The 18128-nt window shown below is 37.4% G+C and overlaps 1 protein-coding gene across 2 annotated transcripts in view; it reads right to left on the reverse strand.

The window, feature by feature from the left end:
* Positions 1-284: 284 nt before the first annotated feature.
* LOC121316876 (lysophosphatidylserine lipase ABHD12-like) overlaps positions 285-18128 on the reverse strand; it is a 37978-nt gene continuing 20134 nt past the window's right edge. For both annotated transcript variants that reach the window (XM_041252158.1, XM_041252159.1), the window contains exons 3-13: positions 14679-14784; positions 14162-14281; positions 13417-13447; positions 12958-13003; positions 12354-12483; positions 11101-11138; positions 9918-9997; positions 8222-8304; positions 2810-2888; positions 2287-2414; positions 285-1075 (exon numbers count right to left, since the gene is read on the reverse strand). In XM_041252158.1, the coding sequence (XP_041108092.1) occupies positions 1042-1075; positions 2287-2414; positions 2810-2888; positions 8222-8304; positions 9918-9997; positions 11101-11138; positions 12354-12483; positions 12958-13003; positions 13417-13447; positions 14162-14281; positions 14679-14784 (875 nt within the window). In that variant the 3' untranslated portion in view covers positions 285-1041. The remainder of the gene's footprint in view (positions 1076-2286; positions 2415-2809; positions 2889-8221; positions 8305-9917; positions 9998-11100; positions 11139-12353; positions 12484-12957; positions 13004-13416; positions 13448-14161; positions 14282-14678; positions 14785-18128) is intronic.

The raw sequence follows: 18128 nt of genomic DNA on the forward strand, positions 1-18128 counted from the left end.
CCGAAAACTTCCAAGCCCTGTGTGTGTGTGTGTGTGTGTGTGTGTGTGTGTGTGTGTGTGTGTGTGTGTGTGTGTGTGTGTGTGTGTGTGTGTGTGTGTGTGTACGCGCTTGCATTTACTTTTTCCAAAATACTTGTTCTATTTCTTTTTAGCAGTATGGACCTCTATTAATATGGAGCAAAACACATTACTTTAAAATAAAATACAGTGCATGGTGGGCTGCTATAGTATTATTTCCACTGTTCATTGCGCTGTTAGGAACTATTTTAATAGTGTGTGTACGCATTAAGCCTGAATAAACATGAAATGGTACTTCAGTGTGGACGCTTTGAGCTGGATTAATTAAAAAATAAAATTTTGAGTAAGGAGATAAAGTTTTGCAGGTATAACCCTTCAAACAGCAGGTAGGGCTTTTCTTTTTATTCCTTTTTATTCCTTTTCGGAAAGAGAGGACTACAGATTTCCAACTTATCCACAGAAGCTACCTTGTATTGAGTTAAATTTCACAATCTGAGAATGTTAGATGTTTGTAGAAAAATAATGAGGTATTAATAAATCAATGGCTAGCCATAACATTGCATAAAATAAAAATGCAAAACACTTTGAATTAAAGACCTGTTATAAACAAATAATACATCTAGAAATGTGAGCTCATTGTTTTTAGGATACTGGATTTTTCATTCACAGCGGATCATGCACATTAATTTCAAAGAAACTACAGTATTTTCACATTATTTAGATATGATGTGCAAATAATCCCACCAAGACCCTTCTTTCTTCTTCATCTGTTTCGTGAGATCCATGACCTTAGTTTGCAGAATAAAGCTTGTTAGTGCATTTGATCTTCTTTTTCATTTTTGTATTTATTTTTTTACCTTAAAAGTACATGCTGTCCTCCTATACTAAAAATCAAAAACAAAACAAAAACAGACCCAAACTATCTGTCTCGCTCTCTCTCTTTCTATTTTTTAGTTCTCTGTTTTAAAGGAATGATAGAAATCAACAGTGTCTTCTCATGCTGATAATAATCCAGACTCCACACTATGCACGTGACTCAGATGTGCTAAGGAAGTCCCTGGAGAAAATAAAAAAATAAAAACCAATAAATACAAATATTAACACAGTGCACTTTTTTTTATTTTTATTAAACATTTTATCGCTGCAACTGGAGTTCCAAAATTACTTAATAAGTAATGTGAGTTCTCAGGAACCACTCACTTCAGAGCAGTCAGTTATTAATGGTATTTCTTTGTAGCAATTACTAAAAGCACTTCTTGCAGATATGTTAATGCTGTATCCCTGCACAGACACAGAAAACATTTAGTCTAAAGAGCAGAAGCATGTAGGAGTTGTCAGAAATTCAGATTAGATTATGATTCTTGAATCACTGCTTTTCCTGTTAGTCATGTAAAAGGAGCACTCAGTACATTTTTCTTCATGAATTGCGAAGAAAAAAAAACATCTATCACATATTTAGCATAATATTTCAATTTTTAATACTGAACACTATGAGACTACAAACTGAGGTTACTATACATCAGACAAGATTTACTGGTAGATTTGAAGTTAATCCTGTTATTAACATGGCAATGTTTATTTTTGCAATACTGTATCATTCTGTTAGCTCTATGCCCTTTAACAGCTTCCTTGTTTAAATGTCTTATCTGAAGGTTAGTAAGTTAACAACCCAGCCTCCACCCACTCATGACAGACAAAAATACACAACCACTTACACATGCTCACTCTCACATATACATCTTGCAGCAAAAAACTGCCAGATTGATGCTTTGATGTAGAACATCCAAGATTCAAAATAGGTGACCTTGTAACACTGCTCAACTTACAGTGCATCTAACCTTGGTATCTATAGTTAGGGCATTATCACGCAGGTCATTGAGAACATAACTGTTTTGTGGTACTGCTATTTATGGTATTCTAGGTATTGATTGTTTTTTACTTTAACAATGTGGATTTTCTCTTGACCTGAAATTGACTTTGTAATGAAAAGCACAAGGGTTATCATCTCGGCAGACAGAATTAAACTATCGTGGAAGACACCTACGACAGTATGTAGCAGTTTCACCTCTCCCATATTTTATTATAAGTTTAGTCAATCAAACCTGAGTTACCTACACCCTGTGGCTATTTGAGTTCAAAACCTGGAATGGATCACAGACTGCCATGCAATAGGGAGTGCTGTTTCCATTTCAGAACAATAAGCTACTACAGGACAATACACCAGTCTGCATTTACAGTCCAATCCCCCTTCTTCAGAAGTGTAGTTACCTCAATATATGTGGCAGCTCTGGACTCCTGTAGATGAACTTGTGTCTGTATCCGAGGGCCTTCTGGAATGGAATGAACTGAACTTTGTGTTCACGTAGGCTGGGAGAGCTAGCTGCAATTGTATAAAGCTGTGGGAACGCAGAACAAAAGATTGTGAGAAAACTCGCAGAATGAAATTCCCAGAAGTGCACAATATCCTCTTTGTGATTTTCAAGGAATTGGCACTCACTGCAGTCCGTTTGGTAAAAATATACATTACAATGCTACTACTAATGCAAGACAAGTCTTTAATTTACCAGCATTACATTTCTGTGCAGTAACCCTTTCATATAATAACTTTACTGTGCTCAGTTCAGCTTGAGATGTGCACGTTCTCCCATAGCAAACACATTTAGTGTACTCACCATACATATTTAGAGCATCATTTAAAACTTTCAAGTTTAGCCTTTTTTTTTACAATACAGGGCAAAGCAAAACCATGAATTAGCCTTTTATTAAGCGCTTGAAATATATAAAAACATACCTTTTTTCCAAGATGAAATGGAACGACGGTATCGTCTTCTGCATGGAGAATCAGCAAAGGACACGAGATACGTTTCACACTAGAAGACAAACGGAATCAATTATGTCAATGCACTGTCTCTAAATACCTTTGCTGCCGATATGTTAAAATAGAATAAAGCTCTCAGAACCAAGCTGAAAGTGATAGAAAACCAGGATGTTGATTTCCCAGTTTGTAAGTGTTATGGTTGCCCACCAGAGGGCCAGTGTTAATCTCTCTCTTTTGAAAACATGCAAATCACAGTAGTTATTTCTAGTCCAGTCAATCTGTGGTTTGACAAAATTGCAACAGAAATGGGGTTTGTTGTAACTAACCCCCCAAACCCTCCCGAACAACATATCAAAAATGTAGAAAAATGTAGGTGGGGCAAAAATTCATACGGATTACTTTTAGAAAGACCAAGGAAATATCCAAGATGACTTCCATTTTCAAGATGGCTGCCGATTACCCTGCCAATGTCCATCTCCAATACTAGAATAGTTGTAGGAATCCGATTTTAGTGTCTGATTTGTATGTTTCTGACCATGCTTAACACCACAGGCTTAATTCCATCTGTTTTTTTTTTTTGGCATATATAGCATTAAGTAGTAATGAATCCATTCAATCGTAATTCAAAACACTGTCCCTTCCTTTACACCGTTTTTCAAAGTTCCTCACTCATGTCGTCCATAGAAAGAAAGGATGAGTTTGTACAGGTGACACCCCTGCACTCTCCACATGCAGCTGTGCATTCTAGTCCATCTTTTTGCAGGTGCACCTTTGTGTATCTATTGCTGAACTTGGTGACACAAGCATTGTGATGGCAGGCAGCCGCTGCTGAGGGGGTGAAGACTGTGCACCTGTATCCTAGTGTTGCTTGTGGACACCTTTTCACAGAAACGTCTGTAATGCAATGCATCCAAGCCCTCACCAGGATGGCCTCCATACAAACAAGTGCGAGCCTTCTCGCCAGCACAGGCTATATCCTCCTCAGATGCTTCACTGGAGAACACTTTAGCCTGTTTCATGAAATAAGGGTCAGTACTTACGGAGAGCCACTCACTTCCCAATGCCAAACAAGCGTGATGTGGTTTGCATCCAGAAATTGCAAGCATAAATGGCAATAAGTGGCCCATCTATGCACCCAATGCATTCTGCAGCCAGTTAATGTTCCACATTCGGAATGTTTTTGTGTTCTTTCTCCTTTCTGACCTGAAGAATAAGCCAAATGAGTTGGGGTCCGCATGAAAACACAGTACCACTTAGTGTTCAGAGGTATATCATTATACCAAAATCCTACGATACCTAGTATCGGGGTAAAATAAAAATATTGAAGTATCACGGTTTTCCATTACCGTGCTTTTTTTTTTTTTCAGCTTTTAAAACAAAACTCTATTATGTGCTTTAAAAACAATATGAAATAAGCTGGTTCATTTCTGCTTAGCGGAAGTGACCAACTACCCTGCACGCTTCGGGAAAATTCAATTACTGCAGTACTCATGGCGAATGCCGGAGAGAAGCTTGATGTGGAACTATTTTGGATTTCAGCCAGATGAAGGCAGACAGTCAAAATATCAAACGAATTCTAAATAAGTGAAAAACAAACAGAGGAAATGCCACCAATTTATTGAAACAGCTTTCAGATTGCTACTCCGATCTCTTTGCCGAAGTTCACTTTGACTGTAGTTTCTTCCATTCCTTTAGTTTAAGTGAATTCCAGTGCATATTACTTATAAAAAAAGTCACAGCAAAGATAACACACAAAACAGGAATGCACTAGAAGCTGATCAAAAGGGTGTTTATTTCATCATTACAGTGCATTTGCTAGAAGCTGCAAAAATATAATTTGCCGACGTCATTAAAATTCTACCGCATGTCAAATGTTAGCGGTGTTCTTATATTCTCTGGATTTTGTGTTAATCTGTACTTTATGTCAGTGTAATGTGATAGCTGTAAGAATCCTGTGTTTTGAATTGCATGCATGAGTGGCGGAAAGACCAGAATGAATAAAGACTTCACTGCCAGCATATCAGTTTCCCCAACAGTAATCAATGTGATGCCTCACCTGCAGAGGCTCCACATAAGCACAAGTCTGCCCATGCAGACGGCTAGAGACAGGTTCAGCATGAAAGCAATAAAAAGTACTTGCAGTTTATCATAGTAAGTATAGTGGTAGTCCTTTGTCTAATTCACTTTCTTTGCAAGATTTTTAAGAACCAAACAAGCATGATGGTCCGAATTGCCTCCTCTCGCTAGTAAACTGTATAATGTTCTTATTTAATGTGCACTGGGGTGTTGTTTTGATGGAGACATTTGGCCTGAAACAGAATTATGTTCTAACAGCACGTAAGAGGAAGGCATCTACACTAGTGGTCCGTTTTTTTTTTTTTTTTTTCGAAATGTACCATGTAAATACAATGCTTAATGTTTAATGTTTCACTATTGAATTGTGTATGTTAGCAGTGTTTTTAGTAATGCAGTTTGCTAGAAATTTTTTTTTTTTATTATCCTGCTGAATTAATTTTATTAAATTATTTGTAAGAGGCAATTTTCAAAATATCTAACACTACTAAATTGTAAAACGAACTCAGTGTTTAAAATTAAAGAATGCAGCTTTTGTGTGCATTCCCTAATGCAACACATTACTGTGAGTATTTAAAAGAAATGTTTTACCATCTTTTGACATTTCCTGGAACACTGTTTAGAAGAATGTATATTTGGCTTCCAAAACTCCTAATATATGATAAATGATTGCATCGAATGTACTTAACCCCTCACAAGACGTCACAGAATGAAACTGGTCCCTGACCCATTGTGCACACTCTGTCCTCTTGAAGCCTGTCACTTTTTTACATATGTTCTTGGAGTGTCCAGATGTAGTCTCCTTCAGGAATCGGGTTGCAAGAACTTTGTGTAGGCCTGGGCATACCTTGTGTTATGTTATTAAATGATGACTCTTCGATTAAGCTTTCAATACATCAGAGGAGGATTTGGTTGGCCGGTCTTACAGCCACCAAAAAGTTGTTTGCCCTAAGATGGCAGCCTCCATGATACTGTGCAATGTATCATATCAATACTCCCTAAATGAGGTATCACAGAACACTAGTAGCACTAAGAGTATCTTCTACTGTGACAGCAGTGGCACAATCTACTGCTGTCCGGGTAATGAGTAGGTCAGCATCACCTTCCGTATGGATTGTTTAAATCCATTCAGCTTCTCGCTGAGCATGAGGATGAACTTCTGTTTTTTTGTACTGTTGGCCAAGAAGTGTTCTTTCTTCATCTTAATGGGCATCCCTCCAACAAAGGTCACTTGAGCAACACCTTTTGATCGCCAGCGATGTGTGGTACCTTTTGTAGAAAACGTAAACATCAAAAACAATGACGGGGCTGCTGTACTTGTATTGTATGGACTCACCATCAACTGTGGCAGAAACCTTGTGGACCTCCTTGACTACTATATTATTTTTCTTGAATGTGAAATCCACAGCATTCTTCCCCTCCATGGTTCTAAGAATGTTGTTTTCTAACTCCTTCGCTTTATAAGCATTCACAGTGACGGCAGCTGTAACGTTGGCAATTCTTCGATTAAGCTTTCACTACATCAGAGGAGGATTTCCGTCCTGAAGGAACCCAAGGAGAGACATGTTATCTTTGTTATCTCTTGTCTTCCAGGCCTTTGTCACATCTTTACAGTTTGTCATGGACTCTTTCAAGCAGATTTTCTGTATAGACTGCATCTGCAGAAACTTCGCCAGCAAGAAGTTTGTGTTCTGGAGGTCTTCCGGCATATGCTGTTACCAAAGTGTTCTACCAGCTTTTTCTTCATGTGCTTAATACTGTATATGCTGGTATCTTAGTTGCAGAAATCTCCCATTTTCTGCACAAGATCACTGACGGTCATCTGTTCTTCATCATTTTCCTTCAAAAATTGAGCAACCTTCTTCCTTTGAAGTATCAATAGGTCTACCTAGGCATGGTTGTTTGCCTTCATAAGTGGACGGATATGCTAATGGAGGCTGGTTCAGAGATCGGAAGTTGATGCTGCAGACCTGGTAGTAAACAGCATCTGCTGCATGCAAATCTTGGGCAAATTCAAACCTGCTGTAACCCTTCTATGCCCAGCCGTCCCCAAGCTCTTTGCAAGCATGTTTAATTTTTGACTAAAATAATCTACAGTTCTTACAGGGAAAACGACACTGCCCTTCTTCTTCCTGAACACTAGACAGGCTGACCGCAAAACAGAATCTGAAAATAGATTCTTGTGAACAAAGGCTGCGAACGGTTCCCGGTGCTTCTTCATTTTTTTTTTTTACTTCAGGTCACGACTAACAACATTCTTGTTTCAGGACTCCTGTCGGCATGTTTGATGCACACTTTATCCAGCTCATGTGGGGATGCTGTGTCCATGTAATTCACTTGCTTTTGTTAATACCACTGCTCCCCTTCTCACGAAGTATCACAATCTGTTGCCCATTTTCCAGTGGTACTTTGCAAATCACACCGTGGTCCATATTCTAACAATATTTTGAGGATTAAAAATAATATATGTTGACAACACAAAAAATATTTTGAGTACACAAACAACATTTTAAGAACACAAACAAAACTAAGCTGTTAAACAAAACACATTTAAAATAACAATTTTCATGGAGAAACTAAAGAATGCAGCATTACTTGGAAGAGCAAGCCCAGAGCAACTTGCTCATGTGCAGATGGACACTTAACCTTGACAGTGACAGCATGTCATAAGTAGTATTCTTGAACTATTAGTTTACAGAACAAACACAATATAACTTCAGTTTTCTACGGCAGAAGAGAAGTACAAAACACAATTCAAATATTTTGAGGACACAAACAATATTTTGTTTGTGTTCTCAAAATATTTTTGCTAGTTTTAATATTTTTTATTAGTTTTAAATAATTTTTTTTATTTATTTATCATATACTAACTACAATGTCAACCATGACAGCAGTGAGCGGTCATCTTGGATTTATGAAAATTACCCCCCACTGCACCCCCCGCCCCGCCCCGCCCCGCCCATCTAAATTTTGTATATGTTATTCAGGATGGGTTTAGGGGTTATTTACGGCAAACCATATTTTTGTTGCAATTTTGCCTAGGTTTGGTCATTTATTCTGCAAGATTGACTGGACTAGTCAACCAGTTAGAATCCATCTGGTGACTTCTGTAATTCTCCATAAAGGACTTACATGGATAACTATGGTAATTGCAACAGCTACTCTAATTGTTTGAATGCTACTGCTGCAATACACTGGCAATCTAGGACAGTCTAACACGCATGCAAAACAAAATTTTGCTGTTGACAGGAGAAAAGAAAAACTCAGTCAAAAAGTGGAAAAAGAAATCAAGCAATTGTAAAGTTAGCATACTTCTCATCGTTTGCAAATCTTATACCGCTTGCAGTTATTGGGTCTAAAAAGAACCAGTCGAATCCAGGTAGGTTTCTGTAAATCTACAAAGGAGGACAAACATCAAAGGTCAGTGTTCATTATATAGTAAAAACAATGTTGTTTTTAAAACCTCTGGTCACAAAAATGAAAAAGGCGGCAAGGTTTTTGTGGTATAAATATTAATTATGTTGTGAATCCTGTGCTTACTGCATTGTTGAACAATTTCTATTTCTTTGGAAAGTTTGTTATGCCCTTTCCTTCATTAAAAATAAATGGCTCACATTAAATGACAGCTAACATAATAACATTGATCTAAATAAATCATTATGCAGTCCCCAAAGGGGCAATGCTACACTTTACATACAACAAAGACTCAGACATCTGCTTAATTTAGTATAATTTATAACTAGTCTTGCTACTTTTCGATATTAAATTCGTAAAGCTTGATAAACGTCGAATTCCCCAAAAATATGAATTCGACTGAAATAAATTGATATAGGATAAGCGTTGGTAAAACCACTCGCTATTTTTTATTTTCTTACCAAAAATAATCATTTAGAAATAATCTCTAGTTTGTGCAGTTTTTACACTTACTCTCTGTCCCGTCTCCTTTCCGCCCTGAATGGCTGGGGGTCGCTGTCAATCATCTCAATGGTCCGTTAGTACTGTAGTTTCACCCTGTCCTGACCGATCTCGTTGACTGAATCAGCGCTACAATGCTCTCATTTGCTCAAATTACTGTCAAATCATCATGACCTGCACCAACCGTGCACTTTCATTTGCCAGCTACAGCGCCTGTCATTCAAAGCGCCTACTTTGAAATTAGCAGGTTAAGGTGTAGGTAGGCTTTTGCTATAGGTATTCGGTGACAGTTACTGGTTTGATTTGAAAATGGGGCGCAAGAGGAAAAGACTTATTAATGAACAGTGTGCACAATACCCTGACCAATGTCTGAAGTCTCCGCAGCAGGAAGAAGCAGGCCCGTCTGCCTTACCTTCCACTAACTCTGAGTCCAGCTGTGCTGAGCCTGAAGCAGGAGAGGGGGAGCTCAGACTCCGAATAATAAGTGCAAGTTAGTTCTGTTCAACTGTGTAATGTTTTGCTATGTGCATATTATTTTTACTCGGAAATGTATGCTATAAAAGTCTGTGTAATACACTTTTATATGCTGCGTCTTCTATGGTTTATTTGAGACAATTTTTTAATTTGTGTAGGATCTACATCTATACAAGGTATAGCTCTGCTGTGACCAAACGTTATTTCAATTAGAATGTTGGTAACCATGGTTTTGTTGCATATTGAATATGATAAAGGGGTTTAGCTAAATAAGACATTTCTCAATGGTATAAAAAGTCTGTGGTTTTTTTTAAAGCATAACGGTTGATTTTACCCATTCTCTGCTTGAATGAAAAAATAAAAGAGATCGAAAAAAACTGTAAATTCTTTCTAAAATAAACGTTGATATTAATCGCCGATTTGGAAAAAAAAAATCGAATAGTAGCAAGCCTATTTATAACCTACAAATTGAAGAAGTTTGTACGGCTAAAAATATTTCTACACACAGGTCAAATCTGAAGATATCCGGATAGCTTTTGAAACGGCACAGCCTGCACTTTTATCTTTTATTTTATAAAGTTACAATGACAAAAATTATTTCAAGAATAAATCTACTTGCCACTGAAAAAGGATGGCTTTTAGCTTCTTCACGTATGTTGGTAAATGGAGACTCTAGGATTAAGGCATCAGGAGGACTCCCTGTAACAAAAGCAGCAGATTGCAATGATATTTGAAATTTAAATTACAGTAAACCCTCTTTAATACCACTAAACAACAATCGGTTACAATAAGCAGAATCGGTTTTAACAGGAGTCTGAAAAAATCTGCATTAGAACACAGAAGTGTGGATACAACAAAATGCCTGCCTTGCTTTGGAACTCAAAACACAATACTAGGTGTTGCATTGATTTTGTGTGTATTGATATAATTTCTTTATAAATCAGTCTAGTAAATGTACTGTAATTGAAAACACAAGCTGTAAACATCCACATTGTTTGTACAGCAACAAACCCATGTTTAATTTAAATGAATGGCACAAACTGGTTCTACTATAACAGACACCAAATGCAGGTGTCTGCTGCTGGACAGTGGCACCTTAAAATGCAATTAAATAAACAGCCTTTTAACATGCCTCAAATCAAAACCAAACAAACTCCCAGTTCAGAACACCACAATGTGAACTACAAGTGACTCCATATGGCAACACTGTAATAGTTACACATCAAAAGACACATCAGACAGGTGTTTCATAATGTACTGGCAACAGCAAGTGCTGCTGCCTCTCAGAGCTGGTGAGTGAGAATGGGTGGTAAAAACAAGTGTTTATTAGTGACTTACATATTCCAGAAAAGCAGCTCTCTAAATATATGTAAAAACGTAACATATATGCAAATGAATGTTATACAAACTACCCCTCCTGGGATTGGCAGTTTCACATATTTGTACAATAATAGCCAGTGACCAAGGAATGAGAAACCACAGAATCAAGACCATTATTATTATTATTATTATTATTATTATTATTATTATTATTATTGAGAGTGCATTATCCGTTCTGTATCATCACATTTGTAATGATGCCTGCCCATGTCTCTATGTGCTGGAGAACTGTCGTTTCTTTTTCAGAAAGCCCAGCAGTCCTGTCTGTGTTTGAAAAGCAAACTCTGCAGCAGATGCAGCCTAATCAGTGCGGTCTCTCTCGGCAGCAACTAAAACAGAACAGGCAGCTCCAATGCAGGGAAAACAGAAAGGAGTTATATTTAGCTGTGAAAGATGTGCTTACATAATGAGCACATGCTTACCTCTTTCAGACAGATGTCTTGCTAAGTTTGAGGCTACGCTGAAAGAGGAAATAATAAATCTCGTTAGTGATGTTCCATTTGAGATTTACATTCAAGAGCCAGAAGACAAAAATGCATATATAATAAATAATGTAAATATATGTTCATCTAGAGCTAATAACTCACTGGAGCATAAAAGTAAGGAGTTCTGTCACTCCGCTCTACTGAACTGAATTTTCATATTTCAGCCATTTCAGCATTGCCGTTCACAGAAATATTAGCATCTTATCATTATCTAAATATGAATGAATGTTTATTAAGATACCTATGAAGATGATAGCAGTCCAAGAGGCTGATCTAGGGATCTGAACAGAGAAGCCAGGCAGTGGTCAAGACACACCCAGCAGGACTCCAGAAATCTTTTTTAATAACATGTCTTACAGCATTGAAAGCGATTCTTAATTTCTGAAAGGTAGTCTTTCATACAGTATGGCAAAGATATCAACTTGTTTTATATATGTCTCACAGGGTTACCCCCAGTTGTTTTAAGAGTGTAGTCTCGTGCATTTACCACAAACGGTCTTGTACAAAGGGTGCCAAGAGATAGAAATCTTAATATAAGAGGTCCCTTATAAATGTTTGCCGCGGTATCTTGGCAGTTTTTTAATGCTTCCCCCATGGTTTTACCTAAGTTTACCCTTGTTTTCCATGTTTATTAATAAGCTTTACCATAACTTTAAATTCTTTACAGTGCTTTATAACACTTTGCCATGCTTTTACTATAGGAAACTTTTATAAAGGTTAGCCCCACGAAACATATAAAGATTTCCTCTGTCATGTACAAAACAACACTGTAAGCAAATAAAATTAAAAAAGTCAATTAAAACTTTGTATTCAATGCCACTGCACCAGAAAAAAAGACATAATACAACTGTGGAGAACACAACACAACTGTGGAGAACACAATACAGCTGTGGAGAACACAACACAACTGTGGAGAAGACAACACAACTGTGGAGAATACAACGCAACTGTGGAGAACACAACGCAGCTGTGGAGAACACAATACAGCTGTGGAGAACACAACACAACTGTGGAGAAGACAACACAACTGTGGAGAATACAACGCAACTGTGGAGAACACAACGCAGCTGTGGAGAACACAACGCAGCTGTGGAGAACACAATACGGAACCTACTAAATGTTACCGTGCTGTTGCACAGCGTGATGCTTTCAATAACACAAATCGGTGGACAGGCAAATATTACACTCACCCTGTTCCCAATGAGTGACCCCAGATATAAAGTGGATGGCTTCTGCTCCTCTTTTTCACCCAGTCATACATAAAGATTGCATCAGCAGTCATACCGCCTTCGGAGGGGCTTCCGTCAGAATCCCCCCACCCTACAATACAGAATTCAATAATGCATTATTAGTAGAGGTAGCAATACTTAGTGATAGTATTAGAAGTAGTTTTAATATCAACATAGTAGTATACATTTTCCTTTGTTTCCCATTCTAACCCTATCATATTATTCTTTCAAGTGTTTATTATTCCAAATCAGTATTATTCTACAATAAACCTTGGGAAACCTATGACCTGTAGTCTTACTATCTGAGATGTTTTTGATACATTTCTCTTTCCCTCACCTGTTATTATTATTATCACCATTGTTGTTCTTATTAGTTATGTATGGGTTTGTTTCAAATAAATGAAATCAATGTATTTTTTAAAAAAGATAGGCTTCAATAGCCTCAAAACTACTCATCAACTTATACAATTATGAACACAGTAATAACTACAATAATAATATCATCGCATTTTACTATACTATTTAATATTATTCAATAAATGAAAAAAAAAGCATTGCTACTCACCTCTGTAATCAAATGTGACTACATGGTAGCCTAAGGAACTAAGGACCTACAAAACAAGACAAAAAATACTATTAGTTTCACTAGCAAACAAGCTGCAGGAATAGACAGGTAAATGAAACAATGTAGCAGATGTATAAATACACCAAGAAGTACAATTTGAGACTGCGTGTGCTGCACCTGCTGCAAATGGTAAATGTGCTAGTAAATGTGGTTTCCGGCGAATATGAAAATGTGGTTGTTTGGTGATTATTTAGTTGCTGGCGCAATAGCCAGTGCTATGATTAAAGAAAGTGAGAAGCACCCAGTAGATTCTGAACCACAGTCTGAAGGACTGCACACCAATAAAAACATTCCTTTCCACTAATAAAGAAGGCCCTGTGTTTTAAAGTGCCCCAAAGTTTTCCCCCGGGTTTGTAAGTTCAACAGCCAGCATGCTATAGTCTGTAAATTGATACCTACCTTATATAGCTGCACTCTATGGTCCCCACCCCTGCAGAAGGAAAGGATGTATATTTAGTAGAGATGTGTGAACTGGTTCCTTTCAAACAAATATCAGGGATCCGGTTCCAGTGAGTACTATTATGGTTTAACTAAAACAGATTATTAAAAACATGAGTTTGTCAAAAATACATTTGATAGCTAGAATTTGTATTTATTTCCCTGGATAATAATTCAGTCTCACTTTAACATGAAGGGATGATCAGATCTTCTTCAGATTGGCTTCGGGTATAGTGAATCTTCTGCACCTCGATGGGATCATCAGCAAGACAACCCAAGCCAAACATGACAAGATTTTGGCTATCTAAAAATGTAATTTAACCCCAAGCCAAGGGATGGTATTTCAGCTTCAGATCTTAACATATACACTGACCTGTTTGCATATACCGTATGGTTAAGATTTTTTTAATTGTAGGATTTGTGAAATTTGCAATTAACAAGGTTCATATAAAAGTAAACAATGGTTTCACTGTTGTCATAAACCTGATATTGTTCAAATTGGAGATTATTGATAATTTTTTAGATTAATTATACAGGGTGGTTCCACAGATGCACAATAAAGTTGGAGCATCGCAAAAGCTGCATCATTTATGTATCATATTCCCAATTAGACTCAACACCCAAATATTACCCATTTGGAGGTATCCGATACCAGCATCAGCAACAAAGAAGAATACAATGCAGTAATTCACTGGGAACGACATACCTGGTTCCAGCATTGCCATGTAAATACAAGATAATGTGGTGGGAGGAGTCTAAGGTACTTTCAAACCAAGACTGTTCCTTTCCCTGAGCCTCCCTCTGCAGAGCCTCGGGGACAGTGTGCCTGCAGGGAAGCGCAATGACATCAGCAGCGTGAGAAACACCATGATTGGATAAACAGCCTCTTTACAGCAGGTAAAACTGTACAGTACAGAAAGAAATGTGAGTTTTTGGGAACAAAATGAAGCTTCCCAGTCCCAAGTGTCCCACTGGTGATATGCAAAATAAATGGTTAACAGTTTGAAGCACTAATCCCATGTGATATATCTACCTGGCTAACTTCCCTAGTCATTTAAACCTTTTCTGAGGATAATCTAAAAAAAAAAATTATCTTCGTCCTGGCAGTAACCGCTCTTCCCAGCATAGAACCAGCACATGCGAGACGTTGCCAGCCTTGCTTCAGCCTTAGAGGATGCTGACGGTCACCCCAACCCCCTACTACAATTTGCGAATCTTCTTACCAGACACCAATATTGAGCCCTTCCTCTGGTTGAAGGTAGAAGTTACAGGTGTGGTTCAAGCCTTGGTCCTGTGGCTTCTTCAAGTCAATGAAGTATGGCATACGTACTGAAACAAGACAAAAGTATGTAAGTAATATAAAACGTACCTATTCCCCGCAAAGGGTTTAAACAAAACATCATCGCCCCCATGAACTTCATATACATCATTATGTACAACTTCACACACAAGGTCATGATGGCCCATCTCTATCTCCTCCCATAAGGAAGGTCTGCATGTTACAGTATAAAGTATAATCCACAAATTTGCCTACATAAAACAAAAGTCAGGCAATTTGATGGACACCCGAAAGGTCACAATGACATAATACAGCACGTATTTTACGATCTACTGTAAACTTTTGACACCTAATAAATTAAAGTAGAGCCTACTGTACATTTTATAATAAAACTGGATGTAGATGGGGTTTTTTCCCCTCCATGTGTGGTTTGTTTGATCTTTGAAGATTTATTTATTTTGTTTTTAAAAATAAAAATTCATTTGGTGGGAAATTATAACACGGTTCTGCAGCAACAGCCAGGGCAGATGGCATTATTCATTTGGGAATTTCTTCAGGAAGCTGGGAGACTGCCAGGAGAACACCTTCTAGCATGAGCACAGCCAGAAAAGGTTCAACATTTACCCTAACAGTTACTTTAGAAATGCTGCATGCTATGAATATATCAACCAAACATAAATTGAAAAGAGAAAATCTATTACAAATAATACACAAAGCATAAATAACACACAATGGATAACATTTTGAAATTGTTTACTACTCCAGTTTCTAATCATTTTCTGAAGAGGACAGAATTACACTCATCTTACAAAATGTGCAACAACCAAACTTGAGGGCGCTTGAGGGCCTTGGATTATATAACTCGTCATTTGATTCTAGCTTCAAAACACAGGAGCTAATTAGGACTAAAAGCTCAGTTCAGACAGCTCTACAAAGCGGCCTGTAGAGATGGTTATTGACAGATCTTTGACACCACAGTGAAGGAATTTGTTTAGCAGCAGTTCAAGGGTTGAAGCTCCTGAGATTCGGTTACTGGAGGTGTGAGTATAAAACACAAAACCCCTTCCACAGTTTACTGCATCTGTGTAAATACTTAAAGTAGGGAATGTATCATTTACCAGAGGTTCAGAACACTACAGGTACATTTTAAAAGACAAGCAGAGCTACAGTTTATATGGAAGTCTAGCTTTACAGTGCCTATGAAAAAGTTACAATTTTCTAAGCATCTATGAACTGTGAAAACATTAGCTGTGCATTTCACAAACCCAGATTAGTTCCAATCAAGGACTACTTCGTCAGTCCCCAGTGTCTAGACTTCAATAGCTTATACATGCTGTATAATCATCCCTGCTGGGGATAACAAAGCCCCTAACACACACACTGATATGACGCTCCATGGCAGAAATGTTTTCAGGCTACCCACGTCCACAGTCAAGATCAAACTGTATGATACCATTAAAATTTTTACAGCAATAAATGGGTAAAAACACAACAGATTAAGAAGCATGAGGGGAGTTAGTGACAGTAATGTGTTGTGCTGAAGATTCATTTTCTCCATGATCTGCAAACGCATGTTAAACCACATCAGTTTCATTGTGACAATTTCTCAAGCAACAATAGGGCAGCTTACGTCATCCATACCCTGAAAAAACACCAAGAGAATCTCAATACAGTACTTGTTCTTTGGTGAACTGAAAACATTGCTCTAGGGACCTACTGTAATAACAGGTTCAAAGCTGCAATATCATGGTATTAAAAAGTCTTGCTCTACCAATTAAAATGAACAAAATAATTAAAGGATTTTCTATTTGGTACTTTCCTTAGTTAAGAACCGACTGGTAGTAGTATTTTGTAAGCAAATCAATTTAAAAGGGAAAGTGGCTCCAATTTGTAATGATATTCAAAAAGAAGTAATAATGATCTGTAGTTTCCAAAGTAAGTAAATCACTAGACAAATGGGCTGCTTACTGTTTGGCATGAAGCAAAGAAATATCTGGGTGAAGTGTCTCAACTGACACGTTTCTCTCCAATTTGGAGTAATGATAATTTTGCACCGGGAAAATCAGATTCAGGATTTAAACAATGAGCCAGCAGGAGAATTAGGAACATTGCTAATTTGTATAACAGTCATATTCTTATCTCCTTTGAAAATCTAATACATAAATTTGGAATTCTGCACAAACGTTTTTTTTAAATACTTATAATCGCATAGTTTAATAATTTACTCAATGCAAGGTCATTCCCTTCTCCAGCCGGCATTGTCAACTGTATAATAGTTGCTAAATCAAAGGAGGCTTCTGAGACCAGACAAATCGCTTGGAGTGAGGACCTGGCTGAAGACATTTCCACAACTGAGTGGAGTCAGATTTGCTCCAAAGCACTTTCAAACAATTACTACTCATTATAAATTGCAGCAGTACAACTGGATGATGCAAACGTATATTACACCATCCAAACTCCATCGATTTAACTGGGATATTCCTGATAACTGTGTTAAATCTGGGTGGGAAAGGGAGACTTTATTTCATTGCCTATAGGTTTGACCTGAAATTCAGGAATTCTAGTGTGAGGTTATTGAATGTTTATCTCAAATAATTTCTAATAGGTTGCCTCTTATTCCTAAACTGTACAGTCAGTGTTTACCCTGAGGACTCTGATCTGGATACCAAGGACAGGAAAATGATAGACTTATGCTTGCAAGACCTATGATTGCTCTTTATTGGAAAAATAATAACAGACCAAGAGTGGGCCTATGGCTAAAGCAGCTGTCCTCGTGTCCTGCAAAAGAAAAGTTAAAAGAGTGAAGGGGGACAACCAGATGACTTTTAGAATATCTAGGACTCCTTCATACAATTTGTGAGCGATGGAAACTAGTTTGAGAATGTAAATGCACATAATACTGGTTAATTATAGATATCCTGCTGTATGTATGTTATACTATTCAAGCACTGAGCTACATATCTCCTAACTATAAGCCCGTAGAAGACATGACAGCAGAACCTGAATGACTAGGATTTGCAAAACAATATGGTGATGGAATGTTGCTCTGCGGTCCAAACAGTTTGAATAACTTGAGTCACTCAGTTAGAATTTGTTCTTTTCAATTACAGTGATGTTAATTTCCCTTTTGTCTCAGTTTTTTTTTTCACAGTATTCCAGTATCAATGTTTTTGTACAATCTGTTTTGAAATGTTAAAAGCAAAAATTGACAATAAAAAGTTTTAAAAAAAGAATAATGATCAGTAAGACAGCAACTGTACTTACTCCTAGAAAGAAAGCTGTGGTTGAAAGCTGCATGCAATACTTGTTATAAGAATAGCCAGTTGTCCTTGAAGATGACTTGCCACTAAACAATGTACACATTTATACACAAGGGAGTTTGAACAGGAAGTTC

The sequence above is a fragment of the Polyodon spathula genome, chromosome 6 (genome assembly GCF_017654505.1).
Source record: "Polyodon spathula isolate WHYD16114869_AA chromosome 6, ASM1765450v1, whole genome shotgun sequence".
Lineage (NCBI taxonomy): Eukaryota > Metazoa > Chordata > Actinopteri > Acipenseriformes > Polyodontidae > Polyodon > Polyodon spathula.